The sequence below is a fragment of the Sardina pilchardus genome, chromosome 12, assembly GCF_963854185.1.
Source record: "Sardina pilchardus chromosome 12, fSarPil1.1, whole genome shotgun sequence".
Taxonomy (NCBI): domain Eukaryota; kingdom Metazoa; phylum Chordata; class Actinopteri; order Clupeiformes; family Clupeidae; genus Sardina; species Sardina pilchardus.
In genome coordinates, this window is record NC_085005.1 from 30,156,890 (window position 1) to 30,181,205 (window position 24,316).

The 24,316-nt window shown below is 46.5% G+C and overlaps 1 protein-coding gene across 6 annotated transcripts in view; it reads right to left on the minus strand.

Annotated features, from left to right (window-relative positions):
• Window positions 1-2,902: 2,902 nt before the first annotated feature.
• The window catches only part of LOC134097799 (DNA (cytosine-5)-methyltransferase 3A-like), a 52,700-nt gene continuing 31,286 nt past the window's right edge, over window positions 2,903-24,316 (minus strand). For 2 of the 6 annotated variants that reach the window (XM_062550748.1, XM_062550745.1), the window contains exons 5-19: window positions 22,602-22,709; window positions 19,047-19,200; window positions 18,268-18,414; window positions 17,845-17,889; window positions 16,405-16,484; window positions 15,528-15,640; window positions 14,758-14,941; window positions 13,918-14,002; window positions 12,842-12,987; window positions 12,395-12,491; window positions 11,809-11,957; window positions 10,228-10,313; window positions 9,663-9,732; window positions 7,812-7,930; window positions 2,903-7,033 (exon numbers count right to left, since the gene is read on the minus strand). In XM_062550748.1, the coding sequence (XP_062406732.1) occupies window positions 6,892-7,033; window positions 7,812-7,930; window positions 9,663-9,732; window positions 10,228-10,313; window positions 11,809-11,957; window positions 12,395-12,491; window positions 12,842-12,987; window positions 13,918-14,002; window positions 14,758-14,941; window positions 15,528-15,640; window positions 16,405-16,484; window positions 17,845-17,889; window positions 18,268-18,414; window positions 19,047-19,200; window positions 22,602-22,709 (1,725 nt within the window). In that variant the 3' untranslated portion in view covers window positions 2,903-6,891. The remainder of the gene's footprint in view (window positions 7,034-7,811; window positions 7,931-9,662; window positions 9,733-10,227; window positions 10,314-11,808; window positions 11,958-12,394; window positions 12,492-12,841; window positions 12,988-13,917; window positions 14,003-14,757; window positions 14,942-15,527; window positions 15,641-16,404; window positions 16,485-17,844; window positions 17,890-18,267; window positions 18,415-19,046; window positions 19,201-22,601; window positions 22,710-24,316) is intronic. The other 4 variants (XR_009940948.1, XM_062550747.1, XM_062550744.1 and 1 more) reach the window with 4 other exon arrangements.

The window sequence follows — 24,316 nt, forward strand, 5'->3', positions numbered from 1 at the left end:
TTGAGTGGGCAGGTGACAGCCCCCCAAAAGGTAAAGTGCCATTATGTTCCCTCTGCCTGTGCATTTACAGAGACATCACAAATTACTGTAGCTGATATACTGTCTGAAGAGTTGTGTTAATTGACACGCATTTGATACATAATGAATTTTATTGAGTGCCACTTACAAAATACTTATGTCTGAGTCTATGTGTGGACTGCTTTAGGCTACAAGGCTGTGTGTGTGTGTGTGTGTGTGTGTGTGTGTGTGTGTGTGTGTGTGTGTGTGTGTGTGTGTGTGTGTGTGTGTGTTTGTGTGTGTGTGTGTGTGTTTTTGCCTGGCCAGAGTATAAACCATGCCTTTAATAGCCTAGATGTATATTCTTATATTAGTGATTAACGGCACCCTTTTCTGTCATGGGACAAACTGAAAACACACATTTATTTTTGGTTTACAAGGACTTAACATGGCATATAATCCTTCTCCCTCACCCAACCTACAGTATGTTACCTAAACTGCAGTAGGCCCCCCTCACCCAACCTACAGTATGTTACCTAAACTGCAGTAGGCCCAATATTGCCATCAGTTCACCCAAAACATCCACTTCTATTGTAGCTTGCTATATCATAAAGGCCATACGTCCCTATATTTGCAAAGACCAGCGATGAGGTAAAAAAATGAAAAAGAAAGTGATTGAGAATCTATTCACAAATGGGGTAAAAAAAAAAAAAAAACTTTGGTGACATAGAAATTGACAATTGACTACCAATACAGCCATCAACCATTACATGTTAATAGAAAAATGAAAACTTAAAAACAAGGGCTGTCTTCCCAATGCGAAAGACAGGTGTAGATTTAGAGTTAAAGGAAGTCAATTTTTTGAGTAAAAGTATATACAACATGGGCTCGTAGACTCAGACAGCCAAGAAAGACAAAGATTAGAATCGGGTGGATTTTTTTTGCACAAAAACATGACATTTAATTCAAGTGTTTTCCAGCACAAGTACATAAGAAAGAGGAGTCCTTCTGTAGCTGTTGGCTGCCCTGCAAGCCGACAGGAAGCTGATGCCACGGAGGGGGCGGGACTCTGACTGCTACACTTCCTGTTACGCACCGACCTCACAAAGGAGTATAAATCACAGAGAGCTATGTTACTGAAAACACAACGGACCTACAGCCACAGTGAGACACAGACAGTGGAGGAGGTTGGGTGGAGGTTGGGTGGAGGTGAGGGGGGTGGGGGAGAGGCGTCGGAGGAGCGGTAGGGCGGAGGAGGGGGGTGGAGGCCAGGTTTATCAGCACAGTGATGATGGCGATGACTTCACTAAAGCAACGGAATCTTGATGCTTATAAAGAACACCTGAGTTGTTTTTCAACCTTTAAGCCTGAAGATGCTTTGATTGCTGTTTTGTGACGACACACGGAGCAGTTCTCAAATTCAACGATTTGACACTCAGGGAAGACCTGGAGTTCGGTTTGCACAGGTGGAAGTGCACTATAAACCTGGCCAGTAGGGGGCGGAGGGGAGGGAGGGAGAGAGTGGAGAAGGGTGAAAAAGAGAGATGTGTGAGGATGAGAGGAGATGGAGAAAGAGAGAGTGTGTGTGTAAGAGAGAAAGAGAGAGAGAGTGAAAGAGAGAGAGAGAGAGAGAGAGAGAGAGACAAGGGTAGGGTGGAGTGAAGTGGCGTATGGGAGATGAACATGGCTGTGCTCAATAAATATCAAGGCAACAATTATAATAGTTATCTTAAAAAAACAACAACAAAACAAACCCCCATTATAGTTGGATATTAACTAAAGCCAGCATACAAAACATGTTTTACGGCAAGGAATGTTGGGAACTGTAGTTTTTCTGGTGGGGATGAAGCGAGTATGGAACAGTGCACATTACTGCCAGGATGATGTCTAACGTCCAGCATAAATATATTCCCACAGATAGGCACACACTACAGCAATGTCTAGGCTAAAACATGAATCTGTCCATTTTTATTCTTTTTGTATGCTTTTTTCTTTACATTTTTATCAAATACAAAGTTAAAATGCTTTTTTAATATATTCATAAAAGAGTAAAACAATAGTGCTTTTTTCCTTTACTACGACAACTTAAAAACAGTCATTTGTCAAGACGATTTTTAAAATTCCTAACAATATATTTTTCTTACTCTTTCTGATAAAATTGTTTAGCACCTTTTTGAAACTTATTCAGCCCCCTCTCCTCACGGATATCTTTCCGAAAAAAACCCACCTCTGGCAGTACTACTGCACAGAGACTCCACCTTCTTTAAAGCTGTCAGGTTATTGGTTAGATCTTTCACACTTAACACCTGTCTGCCAATCACGTTATCCACACAGTTCATAAATACAAAGTGGGCGTGGTCCTCCTCCCCTCCACCAATCACAACTACTCTGTAGCTTATTGACACAGAAGGCTCCTCCCCTCTACCCACCCTGCCAACAGTTTCACTAACATGATTATACTGTATCAGCAAAGAATCACATTTGTACAACTCAAAAAGGTCGATTGCTAGCACACAAAATATATTGAAACAACATGATTTAAAAAAAAAAAAAAAACAGCAAAGAGGCAAACATATCTATGTACAATTACTCACTATTTAATTAATGTCCTTATTCATTAATGTGCTGATTGCGTATGGATGTCAATTTTCTTCAGCACTGAGAGGGTGTAAAGTGTGTGTGTGTGTGTGTGTGTGTGTTTGTGTGTGTGTGTGTGTACATATGTATGTGTGTGAGTGTGTATGTGTGTGTGTGTGTATGTGTGTACGCGCACACAGGTATGTATTCATAGTTCAATGTCATTCAACGTAACGGAGTGACATCCCAAGTATGTTTTGAGTCGAACCAGAGAGTATGACAGAGGAAAGGGTGATTTGGGTGTGTGTGTGTGGGGGGGGGGGGGGGGGGGACTTTGGAGGTCAGGGGTCAGGGTTGGGGAGGAGGCAATGGGTTCAGTGCAGAGGCCTCTGCTCTTACACTGGGGTGGGGAGGTGTTGCATCCTCACACAAGACAGTACACTAGACCGGAGCACCTTAACACCTGGGTGACACGCATTCTGTGCGGCCCTATCAATTCCAACAGTAATACCACATGCACAGTCTAAATAGTGTTGGCCCGGTTGGACGGCCCGTAGATAGAACACAAAGCACCCATGAGATCTACTGTAGGCCACATACCCTAGAAGCACCCATGAGATCTACTGTAGGCCACAACCCTAGAAGCACCCATGAGATCTACTGTAGGCCACAACCCATGAGATCTACTGTAGGCCACATACCCTAGAAGCACCCATGAGATCTACTGTAGGCCACAACCTTAGAAGCACCCATGAGATCTACTGTAGGCAGCAACCCTAGAAGCACCCATGAGATCTACTGTAGGCCACAACCCATGAGATCTACTGTAGGCCTCAACCCTAGAAGCACCCATGAGATCTACTGAAGCACCCATGAGATCTACTGTAGGCAGCAACCCAAGAGATCTACTGTAGGCCACAACCTTAGAAGCACCCATGAGATCTACTGTAGGCCACAACCCAAGAGATCTACTGTAGGCCACAACCTTAGAAGCACCCATGAGATCTACTGTAGGCCACAACCCTAGAAGCACCCATGAGATCTACTGTAGGCAGCAACCCTAGAAGCACCCATGAGATCTACTGTAGGCCACAACCCATGAGATCTACTGTAGGCCGCAACCCTAGAAGCCTCAGAAGGGAGAAGATAAAGGCAGGGAATTCTGGGAGCACCAGGTGACCCCAAATATATCGATGGCACCATGGAGAAGGTCGCCTTCCCAGAATCCCTGGCAGCGGAGCGGAGCGTAGGGCCAGACTCGGCCCAGACTCGGCCCAGACTCGGCCTGAGTGGCCCTCACTGTGTATCTGCACCTGACATAGGACAAATTCTCTATACAATACACTTGTGTCTAAAAATGTTGCTGAGTTTTGTGTGAACATGTGTGTGTGTGTGTGTGTGTGTGCACGTGTGTGTGTGTGTGTGTGTGTGTGTGTGTGTGTGAGTGTGTGTGCATGTGTGTTTATGAAGGTAGGGAATGAGTCGTTAGGGTAGGTGGTGGTTATGGAATTTGAGATTTGTTTGAAATCAGCTGAACCAAAAAAAAAAAAAAAAGAAAAGTAAAAAAACTAAACAGCACCTGTCCGTCCGCATGCCTGTTCCTAAACCACACAGTGCACATAACCACACACACGCACACACACACACACACACACACACACACACATACACATGTGTAAGCACCAGTTACAAGTACAGTAAAGACTCCAGTATCTGAGAGTAGTTTACAGTAAAAAGGACAGAACCGTTGCTTGGCTATTCTGTTACAGTAGAATTGATGCCCGCTGGTGAGAGGGTCAGATCTGCTCAAGATCTGTAAAGATAGCACATCTTGTTTTTTTTGTATTATTCTCTTTCTTTGTATGTTGTAGTTTGGGGACTGAGGGAGGAGGAAGAGGAAGAGGAAGAGATGCTGTGGGGTTGAGCTGCTGCTGCCCCCTACAGCGTGGGGGGAAGACCTGAAGTGGCTCACAGCACTCACAACAAGCCAGAGACACAGGTAGCCTTTTTCCACCGACAGAGAACCGGCTCCGTTCCCGTTCGCGAACCAGCGTTTGAACCGTTCAGAACGTTTCGACCCAACAAAAGCCAGTTCGGAACGTGGCACCTTGGTTCGGAAGTTGAACTAGAAAATAGTTGTTTTCTCCTGCGAACCGGTGTGGGCTTGTCGTTGTGCCATTCAGAGGGGAGAAAGCTAAAGCATGAGTTTTCCGTCCATATCAACTGCCACGAGTAAACAAAACAAGTCAACTACAGTACCATTCACTGTAGACGTTGACTAGCGGCAGCTGGTTTCTGCCGTTTTACGGTACAATTGTTCATTTAATTCTCCCGTTAATGCATGTCATTAACTTTTGTATTGGCATTCAACACCCATTGTTGATGACGCATTGTTGGTTCGGTTCAGAACTGGTGGAAATGCGGGCTGGTTCTATAGACACAGTAGCACCACGGTTCTATAGATAGCACCACGGTTCTATAGATAGCACCACGGTTCAAAGAAATCTGAACGGCAAAGGTTCAAGCACGGGTTCGCTGTCGGTGGAGAAGCGCCTCGAGAGAAAGAGGCGGAAGCTCCTGCCAGCTCTTGATGGCGGTTAGAGACAGGGGGTGGGAAATGGGGGGGGGCACCATTTGAGCAGGTTGCACCGTTAAGAGACTGACACAGCAAACCTCAGGGCTCACACACTGGCTGGACTCACACTGAGTGTGTGTGTTTTATACTATTGCATTTGACACACGTCACTCGGCAGATTACATGAGTGAGAGACCCACAAGGCGTGTGTGTGTGTGTGTGTGTGTGTGTGTGTGTGGTGTGTATGTTTTGCTGTCTGTGTATGAACTTGTACTTGTGTTTGTGTGTGTGTGCGTGTGTGTGTGTGTGTGTGTGTTTCCCAGCAGTAAGGCCTCATGAGCGAGTGTGTGTGTGTGTCTCACTGAGATTAACAGAGGGCAGGACAGAAGGGAACACACAGAGGCAGATGTAGACTGATTATTGAGAGAGAGAATAAGGAGAGAGAGAGAGAGGGAGAGAGAGAGAGAGAAGGGGGAGAGAGAGGGAGGGAGAGAGAGAGGGAGGGGGAGAGAAGGAGAGAGGGAGAAAGAGGGAGTGAGAAAGGGAGGGGGAAAGAGGGAGAGAGAGAGGGAGGGGGAGAGAGAGTGAGAAAGGGAGGGGGAAGAGAGAGAGGGAGGGGGAAAGAGGGAGAGAGAGAGAGGGATGGAGGGAGGTGGAGAGCACCATTGATTTGGTCACCAGTCAAGTGGTTGTGTAACCAGCAGTAGTAGTGAGCGCGTACCTTGGTTAAGTGTGTATGACCTGTAAACAGTGTTGTGTGTGTCAGCTGACAGGTGACCAGGTGTGTGTGTTCATCAGACACAAGGGTTCCCTTCACTAGAACTACACACAGAGAGGACACAGGGCTGCCTATACTGGTTTTGCCACAGTTTGGTGATGTAAAGTGATGTCTGCGTTAGAGTGTGTGAGTGTGTGAGGGAGAGTATGCGTATGTGTGTGTGTGTGTGTGTGTGTGTGTGTGTATGTGTGTGAGAGAGAGAGAGAGAGAGAGAGAGAGAGCATGTGTGTGTGTGTGTGTGAGAGAGAGAGAGAGAGAGAGAGAGAGAGAGAGAGAGAGAGAGAGAGAGAGAGTATGTGTGTGTGTACTGTATGTGAGTGTGTGTTGTGTGCGTGTGGAGGGTGGGACTAAAAGGAATGTTATCATCCCTCCATATTGTCTTAATGTCCTTCAGTTTGTGCTCCAACTTGACAAAGACCTGTTTCTGTAACCACACACACACAGACACACACACACATACACACTCACACACTCACTCACACACACAGACACACACACATTCACACTCAAGATTCACGGTACACCTATTTCTAACGTGCCTCTCTCTGTGTCAGTCCTGTTGAGCGGGGAAGCCTTGTTTGTACAGCTCAGACATGCATACCAGTTTACACCAAACAAAACAAAGGCCTCACGACCATGAAAAACAAACAGAAAAAAACAATATACATAGAGAAGTAAAACTCAAATACAGAGTAAAATGATGTGACAACATCAGCGTATTTCTTTTTTAAAAGACACATAAAAAAATTCAGGCATTGTTTTTTTTTTTTGTTTTTTTTTTGATTGGTTGAAGTTGTCCGTGGATAGCACCTCAGCAGAGATGAGAGGAACAGGAAGGGGGCGGATCTACAAGATCTCAGACCAAAAGGGGGCGGGGTCATAGCCGGGCTGTAATTAGAAGGGGGCGGGGCCAGACCCCTTTGAGAGGCGGAACGGAACGGGGCGGGGCGGGGCGGGGCGTTGCCTAGACACAAGCATAGTAGTCCTTCAGCGGCGCGAACAGGTGGCGTATGACGGGGACGCTCCAGGACCTTCCCAGCAGCCTCTGCCTGGCCAGGCGGCTCATGTTGGACACGTCCGTGTAGTGCACCGGGAAGCCAAACACCCTGCAGGGGGCGCAACAGCACAGCACGCGCACGCGTCAGGTATGCCAGCACACACACACACACACACATATACAGTATACACACACACGCACACACACATACACACGCACACACACACACACGCACATACACACACGCACACACGCACACACACACGCACACACGCACATGCACGCACGCACACACATAAAGACACACACACACACACACACACACACACACACACACACACACACACACACACACACACACACACACACACATGCATACACACACACATACACACACAAAACACATCACTGAGAGCACCACAACCCTCTGTACATTGGAGACACATACTAACACCCAGAAGTTCACAACCCCACTTAATCATTCCACATGCGTGCACACACACACACACACACACACACATATGCACGTCGCACACACAAATACAGAAACACACACACAAAAATCTAAATGCACCTCTGTGGACCCAAACTAACAAGCCCTTCACCAAAACCCAAATCTACCTACCCCCCTCCACCCCCCCCCCCCCCCCCACCCCATCCCTCCCCCTCGACCCCCCTCCCACGCCACCATATTACCGTTCCATCTCAGTGCACCACAGACGCCCCCCCCCACCCCATCCCTCCCCCTCGACCCCCCTCCCACGCCACCATATTACCGTTCACCCCCCCCTCGACCCCCCTCCCACGCCACCATATTACCGTTCCATCTCAGTGCACACCCCCCCCCCCTCCCCCTCTACCCCCCCCCCCCCACGCCACCATATTACCGTTCCATCTCAGTGCACCACAGGATGTCCTCCTTCTCGTTCATGAAGACGGGGTAATGCTGATCTTTGCCCTGCTTGATAGAATTAGACCGAGTGGTGATGGTTCTCAGTTTGTCGAACTGCAACACAAACCCAGCTTTCAAATCAGCCACACCACAACCCCTTCTGGTTGGCCCCCAACCCCTCTCCCTCCCCCCTCATCTCCTCCTTGTCCAATCAGGAGCTCTAGTGACTCGGCACCTTGGCAACAACAACACAGCAGTTAGCATGAAGGGCTAACATAGCTTAGCGTAGGTGTTTTCAGTGAACTTAAAATGCTGCTGGCTAGCTTTACAAAAATTGACCTCAGGCAAGAAAATGTTAAGGTGGAAACTAATGATATTAAAAACAGGCAGTGGTATAGGAAAAACACGGAAAAACACTGCTTTAGCAGGAATAGTCAAGGCTAAACCTTGCCTCTATTTGCAAGAAAGCCACATCTTGTAGCAAGTGGTAAATTGTTGGCTGCTTTGGGCCTACAAATAGTGTTAAAACATCAGTAATTCTAGTCAGAGGTTTGCCTGGCATTAACTTCCCACACATTTCTCTAGATTTGTTGTGGTCAACAGACTCTTCATTTGATTAGGTTTGGGTTAATGGTATCAAAATAGGTGTAGTCCAGAAATAAATGTAAAGAGATTAGATTATCCTTTCATTTAAAAAAACAACAACAATGTTTTGAGCCAAGGGTAACTCAGCTCTCAACACACCTTAGTTGGCACACTGTAACATTTTTCAGTCAACAAATTCTCTCATCTGTGGGCTCCCAGACTAATATCCTAGTGTCTCGCAGTGAACAGGAGTGAGCCTGACATAGGCTCGAGGACTTTAACTAGCATTATGGCCAAAGTGCCGTTAGTCACTAGGAGACTCCTGAAAGGTCAGACAGAACAAACATCTCAGCAATAGGCAGGAGGCAGAGGTTTTTCCTTTCTGCTGTTCAATACAATGTGTGTATTTTGTAACAAAAGTTTAGGGGGAAATCGCCATGTATTAATTAATATATCTGAACACAATCATTTAATGTTACATACAAAAATATACAATAGAAAATATCATTGAACCCAGGTTAGAAAAACCTCTGGCTATGGCTGTATCAGATATCAGTATGATCATAAATATTACATATGCAGCATCATTAAACTGTGGCCACTGTAGCCAAACACATGTACAAATAAAAAACAAGATAGTGTAATATTTCAGAGCTGTTATTACTGTTGTTGTTGTTGTTGTTGTTGTAGCTGTGTTCTAAACAAATACAGTAGCAATATGAGTGATCTGGGCAGAACTAGTGTAGCATTCTTGCTACAGTAGCGTAGCCAGTGCGGAACCATGTGGTTCTAGCTGGCAGAACTAGTGTGCCATTCTTGCTACAGTAGCGTAGCCAGTGCGGAACCATGTGGTTCTAGCTGGCAGAACTAGTGCGGCATTCTTGCTACAGTAGCGTAGCCAGTGCGGAACCATGTGGTTCTAGCTGGCAGAACTAGTGCGGCATTCTTGCTACAGTAGTGTAGCCAGTGCGGAACCATGTGGTTCTAGCTGGCAGAACTAGTGTAGCATTCTTGCTAGTGTAGCCTACTGTATGTGGAACCATGTAGGTCTAGCTGGCAGAACTAGTGCGGCATTCTTGCTAGTGTAGCCTACTATGCTGTGTGTGGAACCATGTGGAAGTATCTGGGCAGCTGCCATGGTAAGGGGGGGGGGGGGGGGGGGGGGCTGGACACACCCAATTAACTTCCTGACCCCCAGCATGGGACGAGGAACAACATAACACACTCACACACACATGTATACACGCACACGCAAACATACCTTGGCTGTGCGCCCATGCTCCAGACAGTCTTGCAGATCCAACTTATCATTTACCATAGCAGTCAGAGGTCTGCAGGAAAGAGGGGGAGAGAGAGAGAGAGGAGGGAGAGAGAGAGAGAGGGAGGGAGAGAGAGGAGGGAGAGAGAGAGAGAGAGAGAGAGGAGGGAGAGGGAGAGAGAGAGAGAGAGAGAAAGAGAGAGGGAGGGGGAGAGGAGAGAGAAGGGGGGGGGGGGTGGATTGAGAAATATAAGATGGAGAAAATATGATCACATAGCTTAACATCTGATGTGGGTGAAAACCAGAGGGCTGTTTATACAGTACATGTTTTATATACAGTCAGAGTGAGGAGGATTAAACTGCTTAATGCATGCCCATAATATTGTATATCTGGCAGTAAAACATGATGCCAGGGATCATAATCCCGTGCGAATATAAGCGCTATTATGCTCTGGGGTCTCTCTACTGGCATTGACCTCCAATCTAAACACAACTGCTCTCGTTGTTAATCTCAGGCTGGTGCCAGGCTACTGGCAGAATGATGCCAGGCTGATGCAATAATCCTTACCGATTCATGCCCGGCAAGTTGCCCCAGAAGTAGCGGGCGCGATGGGCGGCCGACACCTCCTTGGCATCGATCATCACGGGGTTACACTGCAGACCGACACACACACACACACACACACACACACACACACACAGATGAGATTTCTACACACAACACAACACAACAGATGAGATTTCTACACACACAACACAACAGATGAGATTTCTACACACACAACACAACAGATGAGATTTCTACACACATTCCTCGTGGCGCTATTCCACAGAAGGCTGTTCAGTTAGTGATTGAGAGTGTCAGCGTGGCCAGCCAATTGTGGCTCTTTCTGTTTAACAGAGGGCTGTTCAGTAGGTAATTGAGAGTGACTGCAGCGCATAGCCAGTCAGTTGTGGCTGCAGTGCAAAGAGCAGCCACCAGGCGGCAGGTGTGAGTGACGTTTTAGAATGATGATTAATTGGGCACAGCGCCAGGCTCAGGCATGTAATCAAACGCTGTCAGCGGATAATCAGGTGATCCCCAGGTGATCAATCATGCTCCCACTCCTGACATTAGCCTGCTCCATTTAAATGGTGTGGGTGCGTCTACTGTACACAGAGCCAGACAATGAGAACCCCATGCTGAGCAGACTCAGACTACACCCCAGTCTCCCAACTAGCGCCTGATGCCTGACGTCTGAAGTGTGTGTGTGTGTGTGTGTGTGTGTGTGTGTGTGTGTGTGCTATGTATAATACTGTTTGAATTATTTAAAATAAGCCCCAGTGCTTTAATGTGTACGCAGTCTCACAACTTAAGTTGAATTCATATCCAACAGTTTCTATTGTAAGACTGTGGATTTCAGTAAGCCCCAGAGGGAAGTGTTACTGGTCTGAATACACAGTGTGCATGTGAAACCATCTCAACACAACGGCAGATTGACTCCCTTGCAGCTCTGAGCACTCTTGGGTCTCTGTGTTGTTGACGTTAGTGTGCTAACTGGTATTGACCACTCCTGCAAGTGAGCTGGACCAATGCCCACCAGTAGGACCAGTACAAATGGCAATGTAAGATACCGCTGCTGGTTCCTTGTAATCAGGGAGGTGTGTGTGTCTGTGCCTGTGCCTGTGTGTGTGTGTGTGTGTGTGTGTGTGTGTGTGTGTGTGTGTGTGTTTGGGGGAGGGGGTCAGTCTGCTGCTCCGGCTGCATCACATGGGTAAACTGCCCGTCTGAAACAGGGTCATTCTCTAAAGAATCACAATTTTCTCATTTCCTCATCAGAGGTCTGTGGTCACTTATTTCTAATATTTACATTAGAGAGGGAGAAAGAAAGAGACAGAGGGAGACACAGAGAGGGAGAAATAAATAGAGAGAGAGAGAGAAAGAAAGAGAGAGCGAGAGAGAAAGAAAGTGAGATGGAGAGAGAAAGAGAGATGGAGAGAGAAAGAGAGAGAGAGAGAGACACAGAGAGGGAGAAATAAATAAAGAGAGAGAGAGAAAGAAAGAGAGAGCGAGAGACAAAGAAAGTGAGATGGAGAGAGAAAGAGGGAGAGAGAGAGGGAGAGAGAAAGAGAGGGAGAGAGAAAGAGAGAGAGGGATGGCATCCTGTACCTCGAGGAAGCGTGAGATGTCTCTCTTGTCACTGACCCCCATGGCCACCACGTTCTCAAAGAGCCAGAAGAACGGCCGGTCATCGCCGGGCTTGGGCCGGGCCTCGTGCAGCAGCCGGTAGAACTCGAAGAACAGACGACCTGTCCCCTCTTAGAACACACATGGAGACGCAGAACACACACATGACTTCTTATACTCACGCATGAATACGCAAAACACACTCAACAGAACTCAGAACAGACAACCTGCCCCCTCAGTACACATGGAGATGCAAAACACACAAATGACTTCTTATACAGACACATATGAATGCGCCAAAAACACTCACTCATTCACTCACACATACACGCACGCACACACACACACACACACACACACACACACACAGACACGCACACACACACACACACACACACACACACACACACACACACACACACACAGACACGCACACACACACACACACACACACACACACACACACACACACACACACACACACACACACACACACACACACACACACACACACACTCTGCAAGCGTTACACAGACATCATACTGTACACCCATGCCCAGATACACACCCTTACCGTAGAGGCCTTTCCTGGCGGGGTTGACTATGGAGAGGTCATTGCAGGGGCTTCCTCCGATCACCAGGTCAAAGGGACCCCACTCCTGGATCTGAGACCACAGGGGCAGACGGGTGAGATCATTTGCTGTTGATCAAAGCTGTTCAATTCTCACTCAGCTTTGTACGTACACACACACACATACACACCCACCCACACACACACACACACACACCCCTCAAGTTGTCTTCGGAGGAGGAGAGGAGATGACCGCAGGGGCTACTCACGTGCTCAGCTTTGTACACACACACACACACACACACCATTCAGGTTGTCATCGGTGGAGGAGGAGAGGAGATGACCGCAGGGGCTACTCACGTGCGCACACACACGCACACACACACACACACACACACACACACACACACACACACACACACACAGAGAGAGAAGATGACTCACGTGCTTCCGCAGGACATTGCGTACGTCTCCCACGTACATGACCTTGCCCTCGTGCCGGACCATCCCCACGGTGATGGAGTCCTCGCACACCTCCGACGCCACGTAGCGCTCCACCTCCAGCCCCAGGTCACGCAGCACCACTAGGCCTGGGAGGGGGTCAAAGGGCAAAGGGCAAAGGTCAAGTCCAAGTGTGGCTACCATGGGAACCAGAGGAGGGCTGGCATGGATGTATGCACAGGGTTAAAAGACTTGTGTTGGGCCACAGCCATGGCACAGCTAGCTTGGGCACCTGCACCCTACGCCGGTGACCTGGGTTTGCGCAACCTTGTGGCCAACCCCAGCACTATAGCGCAACCTTGTGGCCAACCCCAGCACTGCCTATCTAATCAAACATGGAAAACTCCTCACTAAAATAGAAACCTGCATCACACACATACCTGTAGCAATGCTGTAACACACATACCTGTCGCAACACCAACACACACATACCTTCATCACACACATACCTTCATCACACACATACAGTACCTGCATCACACACATACCTGCATCACACACATACTGTACCTGCATCACACACATACCTGCATCACACACATACCTGCATCACACACATACCTTCATCACACACATACTGTACCTGCATCACACACATACTGTACCTGCATCACACACATACTGTACCTGCATCACACACATACTGTACCTGCATCACACACATACTGTACCTGCATCACACACATACAGTACCTGCATCACACACATACCTTCATCACACACATACTGTACCTGCATCACACACATACCTGCATCACACACATACCTGCATCACACACATACCTGCATCACACACATACCTGCATCACACACATACCTTCATCACACACATACTGTACCTGCATCACACACATACCTGCATCACACACATACCTTCATCACACACATACTGTACCTGCATCACACACATACCTGCATCACACACATACCTGCATCACACACATACCTGCATCACACACATACAGTACCTGCATCACACACATACCTGCATCACACACATACCTGCATCACACACATACCTGTAGCAATGCCATCAAACAGAGACAGCACACGAATCGGCTTCCGTTTCTCTGCTACTATTGGAGGGTAAAGTCTGGGTGGAGCCTGTTGCCGTGAGACGGAGAAACAAAGAGAGAACAACGAGGGTGAGACAGAGTGCTGAGGACTGCAGAGAGTCCAATACAATACAATACAGTACAATACAATACAGTACAGTACAGTACAGTACAGTACAGTACAATACAGCATATAGGTCCCATTCAACTGATGTGTGTAGGACTAACACAGGACTGCATCCAGTACAATACAGTACAATACAGCATATACAGCAGGTCCCATTCAAGTAGGACTAACACAGGACTGCATCCAGGCAGGTCCCATTCTTATGGTAAGGATTTTATGGGGAAGTAAAACTACTGCAGGTCACTGAACCTATTCCACACCTGGAGGAGTACAGTAATGTGTAACCAGTAATGTGGCCTACTGATCACTGACCTTGCTATCATCTTATACAAGTATACTTGTGCAGTATGTGTCTGGGTGTTATACAGTGTGTGGGTGTGTGGCATTATACAGTGTGTGTGTGTGTGTGTGTGTGTGTGTGTGTGTGTGTGTGTGTGTGTGTGTGTGTGTGTGTGGTATTATACTGTGTGCAGTATGTGTCTGGGTGTTATACAGTGTGTGTGTGTGTGTGTGTGTGTGGTGTTATACAGTGTGTGTGTGGTGTTATACAGTGTGTGGGTGTGTGGCATTATACAGTGTGTGTGTGTGTGTGTGTGTGTGTGGTGTTATACAGTGTGTGGGTGTGTGGCATTATACAGTGTGTGTGTGTGTGTGTGTGTGTTCTGTGGCGGACTCACAAATTCCTGGTCGTGGTTGTTGGCGAAGAAGTGTTGCAGGCGGCTGGGCCAGTCGTCACGGCGACGCAGGAGTCCGTAGACGTTGCGCTCGCCGCACATGTAGCAGTTCCACGGGTCCTCTCTGATCGCCGCCTGCGCCGCACCCGTGCCCACCAACAGGTCCACACACTCCACACAGAAACACCTGCACACACACACACATGCACGCACACATGAACACACACGCACACACACGCACACACACGCACACACACACGCACAGACACACACGCAAACATATGAGCACGCAATTATGAGCAACCTGTAATGTTTTAGAAAGTACACACACACACACACTCTCTCTCTCTCTCTTTCTCACACACACTGGTAGTGATATACATACAGTACACACCATAATCAAACGGTGGAGATGATTTAAAACAGAGAATGCATGGACTGCGGGTTTTATTCAATTTGCATTAATTACAGCATGTTATTGCTAGCTAGCCGTGTGTCTGTGTATGTGTGTGTGTGTGTGTGTGTGTGTGTGTGTGTAGGAGTTGACCCCAGGGTCTGCTTGTGTGTGTGTGTGTGTGTGTGTGAGAGCTGATCCCAGGGTGTGTGTGTACTTGTGTGTGTGTGTGTGTGTGTGTGTGTGTAGGAGTTGACCCCAGGGTCTGCTTGTGTGTGTGTGTGTGTGTGTGTGTGAGAGCTGATCCCAGGGTGTGTGTGTGTGTGTGTGAGCTGATCCCAGGGTGTGTGTGTGTGTGTGTGTGTGCCATGGCCCTGACCTGCAGCAGTTGTTGTTGCCGCACATGAGCACTTCGCGCCCCCCACAGCAGATAGTGCAGTAGGACTGGTAGCCGTCATCGTCATACTGATACGCACACTCCAGGAAACAGTTCTGATGAGAGGGAGAGAGAGAGACCATTCACATTAGATTCATGTGTGTCTTGATGTTCTGCATGGTGGCGCGTTATACTGTATATGCTTTGGCAACACTGTTTGCGAATAGTCATGGCAATGAAGCTAATTTAATTGAATTGAATTGAGTGAGAGAGAGAGAGACGGGGGAGAGAGAGAGAGAGGGGGGAGAAAGAGGGAGAGAGAAAGAGAGAGAGAGGGGGAGAGAGAGAGGCTTAACAAAACTTTCAAAACGATATCAGGTGTTGAAATACCAACACAATAAAAACACTCTCTATTACAGTCTGTCAGGTCAGCACAGGCGACACTCTACCTTCTCTCCCACAAGTCCATGTCTGTTCTGCTATTACAATATCACACGCATGTTAGTATTGGGGCTAGAAAGGGATGGATTACAGTCCAACGTCACAATCAATCTCCTCAATTCCCAATTCCCATGGTGCAATGCTGTTGAATAGTTTTGGTCCTGCTAAAGGCAGTTTGTGTGTAAACACTGTAAGACTGATTCCAGGGCTGTACTTGAGGGACTGAAGAGGATTTGCAGGCAGAACAGTGTTTGCAGGCAGGAGAGTGTTTGAGGTAAATGAGAGTGTTTGCAGGCAGGAGAGTGTTTGAGGTAAATGAGAGTGTTTGCAGGCAGGAGAGTGTTTGAGGTAAAGGAGAGTGTTTGAGGTAAATGAGAGTGTTTGCAGGCAGGAGAGTGTTTGAGGTAAAGGAGAGTGTTTGCAGGGGGGGGGGGGTTACCTTGCAGCTCTGGCACATGGCTCCGTTGAAGAGTGGGTGTTCCAGAGACACATTCAAACTCCCACAGGAGATACAGATGTCTACATTCAATAGAGAGAGAGAGACAGAGAACATAAATAACTGTCAGTGGATATATATACACACACACACACATAAAAATACACACACACGCACACCAGTGATGCGCGGGCTGATCCAAATCGAGCGGGCGACCGCGGTCACCCGCGGTCACCCGCGGTCACCCGCGGTTATGGGTCAAGAAAAAATATTTTTAATGATATTCGGGTCATGTTTGGTCGGGTCGGTAAAAAAAATATGCCGTTAATTTTTTGTCATTTATATCGTACATAATTGTTTTTAGAAGAGAAAGACATCATTTGCAGCATTCCCACTGAAACGCGATTCTATCCCCCACATTTTGTCACGAATGTATGTCATGTAGAAATGCACTTGTTGTTTCTGCGTAGACAGACCCTCGACTACACTTGACATGCAGTTGTGTTCTGTTCTCAGAGCATATGCTTTCTTTGTCTATGATCTGCAACTTTTTTTCTCTAACTTCTGGTCTCCTCGACAGAAAATTCGGCTACTGAGCAGCGAAGTTGCCGATGTAATGCGTGCTTCTCAAGTCTGATCATTTGCAGCAAGATCGAATGGTATTATGGAAAGAAAAATAAACTAAAAGTTTCCCAAATCAGGAAATACTTCTTAATTTAATATCATCAAGGCATATAGCCTACAATTGGTATGAGCATGCAATGTGCGTCCTTGCGCAACGTATAATATGGCTTGTTGGAAAGCCCCACGTCTGCTCTTTCGTGCAATAAAGGTTTCATCTCACTGCAATGACGCACTCAATCGGGCTCTATGGGTTTTGTTTTTTCTTTTGGTCCATTGATGAAGACGTTAATAAAGAGGTTCTTAATAATATTCCATGCGTGCATTTCATGCTTGGGAGAGCTTCAAGGCATGTGAGGAACGGCTGAAACAGAATTTGTAAAGGAAAATCCTTAGGCTAATTATGTTCAATGTTGAGTCAAATAGCCTAATTTTTGGATGAATGCTGACACGGAACAAAAAAAGGTAGACTAAATTGCATGTTTCCCAAATTCTGAGCAATTAGGCTATATATAATTAGGCAATATATATTATTGTTTTACATGCATATGAGATACCAATTTTGCGTAGCTCAATGACGCTACGACTAAGTAAGACTACTTTTTACAATAAGCGGGTCGGGTCCAGTATTTCAATAATTATTTTTTGCGGTCCGAGTTGCGGTCGGGTTAGTTGTAAACGGCGGGGCGGGGCGGGTCGTTCAGACACGTACCCGCACATCACTGACGCACACACGCGCACATACACATAAAAATACACACACACGCACATACACACACAGAGTCACAAACACCGATAGTGTAAAAGCTGAGATAATCTTACCTTCAATATTTCGGCACTTCTGTCTGACTTCATATATGAGCCTCTCTGTGGGGGGGAAACACGTAAATAAGTACAAATAAAAATAAATGCCTTTGTGTGTGTTTGTGCACTGTTTAAGTCAGAAGTCTGAATATATGTGTTTATATACTATGAAATACAATAATGTGTGTGTGTGTGGGTGTGTGTGTGTGCGTACCCTTGGTTCCCTCGTCGATGATCTCTTGTATGTGTGTGTGTGTGTGTGTGTGTGTGTGTGTGTGTGTGTGCGTACCCTTGGTTCCCTCGTCGATGATCTCTTGTATGTGTTTGTGTGTGTGTGGGGGTGTGTGTGTGTGCGTACCCTTGGTTCCCTCGTCGATGATCTCTTGTATGTGTGTGTGTGTGTGTGTGTGTGTGTGTGTGTGTGTGTGTGTGTGTGCGTACCCTTGGTTCCCTCGTCGATGATCTCCTTGATCTTGGGCTTCTCCACGGTGCTCTTGCGGGGCTTCTTGGCAGGGGGCGGGGCATAGGAGGCTGCTTCAGGCTCCGCCCACACATCCGCATCCACCTCAGTGTACGGGTTACGCTCCGCTGCAACACACACCTCTCAGCTTAGTGTGTGTGTGTGTGTGTGTGTGTGTGTGTCCATGTTAGCGTGAGCACCTCAATAGGTGTCTTTCAGTGGGTAAAGTACTGTGTGTGTGTGTGTGTGTGTGTGTGTGTGTGTGTGTGTGTGTGTGTGTGTGTCGTGTGATTTGGATATCTGTATACACTGTAGTGTGTGTGTGTGTGTGTGTGTGTGTGTTGTGATTTGGATATCTGTATATGCTGCAGTGTGTGTGTGTGTGTTGTGATTTGGATATCTGTATACGCTGCAGTGTGTGTGTGTGTGTGTGTGTGTGCGTGCGTGCGTGTGTGTGTGTGTGTGTGTGTGTGTGTGTATGTGTGTGTGTGTGTGTGTGTGTGTGTGTGTGTGTGTGTGTGTGTGTGTGTGTGTGGTGTACCTTCAGGTGGCTCCAGGCCCTTGATTTGAATATCTGTATACACTGCAGTGTATGTGTGTGCAGTCTCTGTGTGAGTGTGTGTGTTGTGATTTGAATATCTGTATACACTGCAGTGTGTGTGTGTGTGTGTGTGTGTGTGTGTGTGTGTGCACGTGTGTGTGTGTGTGTGTGTGTGTGTGTGTGTGTGCACGTGTGTGTGTGTGTGTGTGTGTGGTGTACCTTCAGGTGGCTCCAGGCCCTTGGCCCCGAGGGGCTGGAATCCGTTGCTGGCCCACTCGATCATCTGGCGGCTCTCGATCTCCACACTCTTCGCCGAGTCCGTGTCATCGGACGACACGCACGCAGGAAACTTACCCGAACGTGTGCTGGCCACCTGCACACACACACACACACACACACACACACACACACACACACACACACACTTTAAGTAATCCACCATTAGCATCAGGGTATTTTAGTACTATATCTAAGGAATACTTGAATTGTATATTGTTTAAACAGACGTATGTGTGTATTAATGCGTGTGTTAATGTGTGTGTGTGTGTAAGTATGAGAGAGACACGGTGACAAGGTCAAGGTCAAATCATGAGGTGGGAAGGACAGTGTTTCCTGAGGCCCAGTGCTGGGCTGGTGCTGAGGGACTGAGTGAACTTTGAACTCACGCCAGTGATTATTTGGAGAGACTGATGAAGTATGTGTCAAGCGCCAACAGCTGTTCAGCTCCACAACCATCTGAATCAACACCTGCAATTCCTAATATTACCACCAGAGGGCGCCCTGGATGTCCTTCATAAACATAGCTTTAGCGGCTAATTAGCTGCTAATTAGCTTATCGATATCAGATTCCTACATTTATGCCATCAGTCCGTGTTATTATTTTGATGTCAGAATCACTGCGGCAGAACTAGCTCATGTTCAGTATGTGGTCTGTACATGATTTGTGGCCAATACTGTATATTCTGGCACCTGTCTCTGTTCATTTGGTGAGGTGCTTAAAGGGGTACATCTGCAAGATAAGCATCCTCCAATTTCCCAAACGTGCCCCCACGTTTAAAATCAAATGGCGATTGAAATTGAGCTTCAAAAGGGCCGAGTGAGCGAGAGGCAACACCCTCCAGGGTGGTGGGGGGGGGGCCCAGCGGAGCCAAATCCTGATGTGGCGTTCAAGAACTTCAAAGAGAAACATAACAAACACTGCACCGGCTCTCCTAATCCCATTCTGGCAAATCGGCAACCAGTTAGATCAAGATTCAATACGTGTGTGTGTGTGTGTGTGTGTGTGTGTGTGTGTGTGTGTCTGTGTGTGCATGTGTGTAAGAGAGAGAGCGAGAGAGAAAAAAAAGACTTTCCATCTATGTTATGACTGTGTGTGTTTGTGTGTGTGTGTGTGTGTGTGTGTGTGTGTGTGTGTGTGAGAGAGAGAGAGTTTCTGTCTACATGTCTGTTGTAAAGTATTTCGCTATGAGTTTCCGACTGCTCGTAAATTTTCCTGATCTAACTCAGCCTGCATTACTCATTGGCGTGCAACACTGGGGTTGTCAGCACCGTATTTGTCAGATTTACGGGCGGAAGACAGGAGCCAGAAGTGCCGCGCATTCCTACAACTGTTCCATCTCATTAGCCATTAATTAGGTGTTAACATCTGTCTGGGCAATTATTTGTATAAGTAAACAAACTTTCTAATGGGCTACGTAAACAATGAGACGTTCCCAACTCGTTTGTAACCTGTGAGGAGAACACGTCACACAGGTTTACAGACGTGTCTCAAAGAAATGACCCCGTCCTGTCCTGAGCCCTGACTGAGGGGTTAAGCTAAGGGTTAAGTGTGTGTTGTGTGGAATATGGTGTTGTTGCTAAGGGTTAAGTGTGTGTTGTGTGGAATATGGTTTTGGGGGGCGGTGAAAATGACTCAACGAGTCAGTGGTGGTTTGACATCTGTGAGCGTGTTTACATGCATTGCAGACTAAAAACTGGTTTATTGTCAGGTTTGTGTAGTTATCTAGTAATTCAAGCGCTCATGTAAACAGAATAAACCCATATTCATTATCGGTTTATTGCTGTTATCCATTTATGAAAAATCAGTTGAACACATAGGTTTCTGTCAATATTCTGATTTCTTCGAGACATATACACCTCAAACGGATTATTCCAGTTACCCGATCATTGCCGATAATCGCTTTTTTTTTACTGTGCATGTAAACGCACTCACTGACCTCACATGTGCAGGAGTCTGCTATGGCCACCACAGCCATCCTGTTCCAAGCAGTGGCCATATATGGCCACAGCATCCTGTCCTCTCACCTTGAGCACCTCATAGATTTGGCTACAGCATCCTGTACATGGCCATATATGGCTACGGCATCCTGTACATGACCATATATGGCTACAGCATCCTGTCCTCTCACCTTGAGCACCTCATAGATGGCTTTCCTGTACATGGCCATATATGGCTACGGCATCCTGTACATGGCCATATATGGCTACAGCATCCTGTACATGGCCATATCAGAGGCGATTGCTCATTGAGTGCAGGGGAGGCTCAGCCTCCTCTAAAATATCACGGGAAATTGCATGAAATAATGCCTATTATGAGCTACATTAGCAAGCCTAATATTCCAACTAGAACATGTTAAAAACGTGTTCAACTTCATGGCTATATCGTTATAGTTTCGTTTTGCAACAAGGTTTTGCCTGTCATCTATCGTGATTTCGCACGTCTAATGCATTGCTGTGACGACACGATCCATTAAAATCCCCATAGAGGCTCGGCCTCACTGGACTTCGATGGCACTACGGAGTGGGCTGGTCTTAGTGCAGGAAAAGCTAGATTAATATTGGATAAACGCCGCAAAATCGTCATATCCAGGGAAGCCCGGCCTCTCTGGGGGTGAATGGGACAGTGGGATGGCTCGGATGCCGAGCTTCTGTATGATGATTGGAGGAACCGTCATTTTTTTTTGATTGACAAGCATATTTCGCGATTGCACAGGAAGTTTCAACAGAGACGGGCTCTGGTTTCAAGTTCAGGGATGCGTGAAAGTTACGGAACCTTACAGGGTTGGCAGGTGAACTCGAGAGGCAAGGCTCAATTTTTTAATTCTATGGCATGTTGTACACAACATATCCTATCAATAAAACCGTAATGTGGAGTTACAGAGTTCGTGATTTGCATTTGTTTCAGTTGTGTGTTTAGGTTAAGTTGTAGTAGGCTAGCCACATAGCTCGCTATAATAACTGTGTTGCTTGGCTAAATTGCTAATGTTTACTTGAATTTTATAAGCTATTTGATAGCATTCCCCACCATGGGAGATTCCAAATAAAACAGCAAGGCATATGAACGTAGAATAGTCACGTACTATAACTCTAGTAGGCTACCAACTAGCATATTTAACCCCCCAAAGTGAACTGGTAAAATGTAAGCTTAGTTCTAATCTAACCAAGCCAGCTGCAATGTCTCAGAACCCTACGTATCTGACGAATCCAGTGCCGGATTCGTCTATAGGCTACTGTTTGGTCTATTCTGTTTTAGGATATATTTCCCCCTCAAATAACAATATAGCAGCAATAATATTAATTTAATAGTTGACCATTTTTATCAGAGCTTCCCCTATTCCAATGAGCAGCAACCGCCACTGGGCCATATATGGCTACAGCATCCTGTCCTCTCACCTTGAGCACCTCATACAGTAGATGGCTTTCCTGTACATGGCCATATATGGCTACAGCATCCTGTACATGGCCATATATGGCTACAGCATCCTGTCCTCTCACCTTGAGCACCTCATAGATGGCTTTCCTGTACATGGGCTGCTTGTTGTAGGTGGGCTGATGGAACGCTGTGGAGAAGGAACTCAACGGCAACAGCTTCTCTACACACACCTGGCAGAGAGAACGAGAGAGGGAGAGAGACAGAAGGAGAGAGAGAGAGAGAGAGAGAGACAGATAGAAGGAGAGAGAGAGAGACAGACAGAGGGAGAGAGAGAAAGAGACACAGAGGGAGAGAAAGAGACCGAGAGAGAGAGAGGGAGAGACGGAGACAAAAGGAGAGAAAGAGAGAAATATAGACACTCCTTTAATCCACTGCCATACTTTCTCACATTATACGTGTATATTCTTGGCCTTACTGCTCTCACCATGAAAACATAATATAACACTGAACATGAATTCCCCACACACAGAGCCTGTGTGTTTAATCTGAGAAGAGAGTGATAGAGAGATGAATAAAAGGAGGGGAATATCAGAAGGGATGCCAGGAAATGGAGGAGGGAGAGACAGAAGGGTAGAAATAGAGGAATGGGATGATCACAGAGCAGGACTGAAGAAAGTATAACGAAAGAAAGGAGAGAGGAGCGAGTGAGAATAGAGCTCCACAGTCCCGCCCACAGCCTTGTCCGGAAGAAAAAATCCAATACAATTTCTCCATTGACAATTGGAGAATAAGCCATAACATCGTAACCGTCCATGGTAGACTTAAAACCAGCTACGATGTGACTAAGCGATTATACCTACTCATATAGATGTCAAAAGTTAATGGGGGCATCAACCTTGTTTTGAGAAAACAATGCTTTATTCACGATTTAACGAGAGAGAACTACACTACCCGACACCCTAACGTGTAAAACTGGTGAAAGCAGAGCCTTTGATTGGTAGAGATCGCCGTTGCCATGGCAATCCCAAACAAACTGTACTCAACTTTTCCCGCGCCTATCGTCCAGCTATGTCTCGCTGGAACTTCAAAACTTAAAATGGCTACAGGGCTGTCAGGACCGATGTGTGGTCTTCCGAAAAAGAACGGTTTTCTCATCTTGAAGGTTGAATTTACTCAATGGAAACGGTAGGAAGTAATCATCTTCTTTTCTCAGATTAATATGGAACCATGTTAAACTATCGTTAGGCTGCAAATGTTGGAAATGTGTGTACGTTTGCAAAGCATCATGGGATTTGAGTTCTCTATCTCGGAATTTAAGATATGTACACAGTCTTGTACCTTTCGCTTTTTTTACATTTTCTGTTCAATTTTTCACTCGAAATTATAAGTTATATGCTTATGAGTCACATCGTAGCTGGTTAGCCTAAGGCATGGTCTAAAACTCTTTATATCCGAATTTTTCCAGAAGTCAATGGGAGAAATGAATGAGAAATTTACTTCCGGACAAGCACCTCTCTCGGAGGAGGGGCGGGACTGTGGAGCTCTATGAAGATATCCCCAATATGCCACTCGCTCAGATACATTTTCCTCAATTTCCTCAACACAACAGAACCAGTTGGATGATGACTCATCCGTGCTCATTGATCTGTTTCAGAATTCACTTCACATCCACTTTGATCAAGGATGATTAACAAAAACAAAAACATTTGAAAAAACATGTGAAAAACACAGAAAAAACTCTTTTTTTTTGTCACATTACAACAGAGTGGGCAATCATGACATCACCTGCAGCATATTAGGTCATTTCCTGACCTCATGCTTCCTGTTATCACTGTAA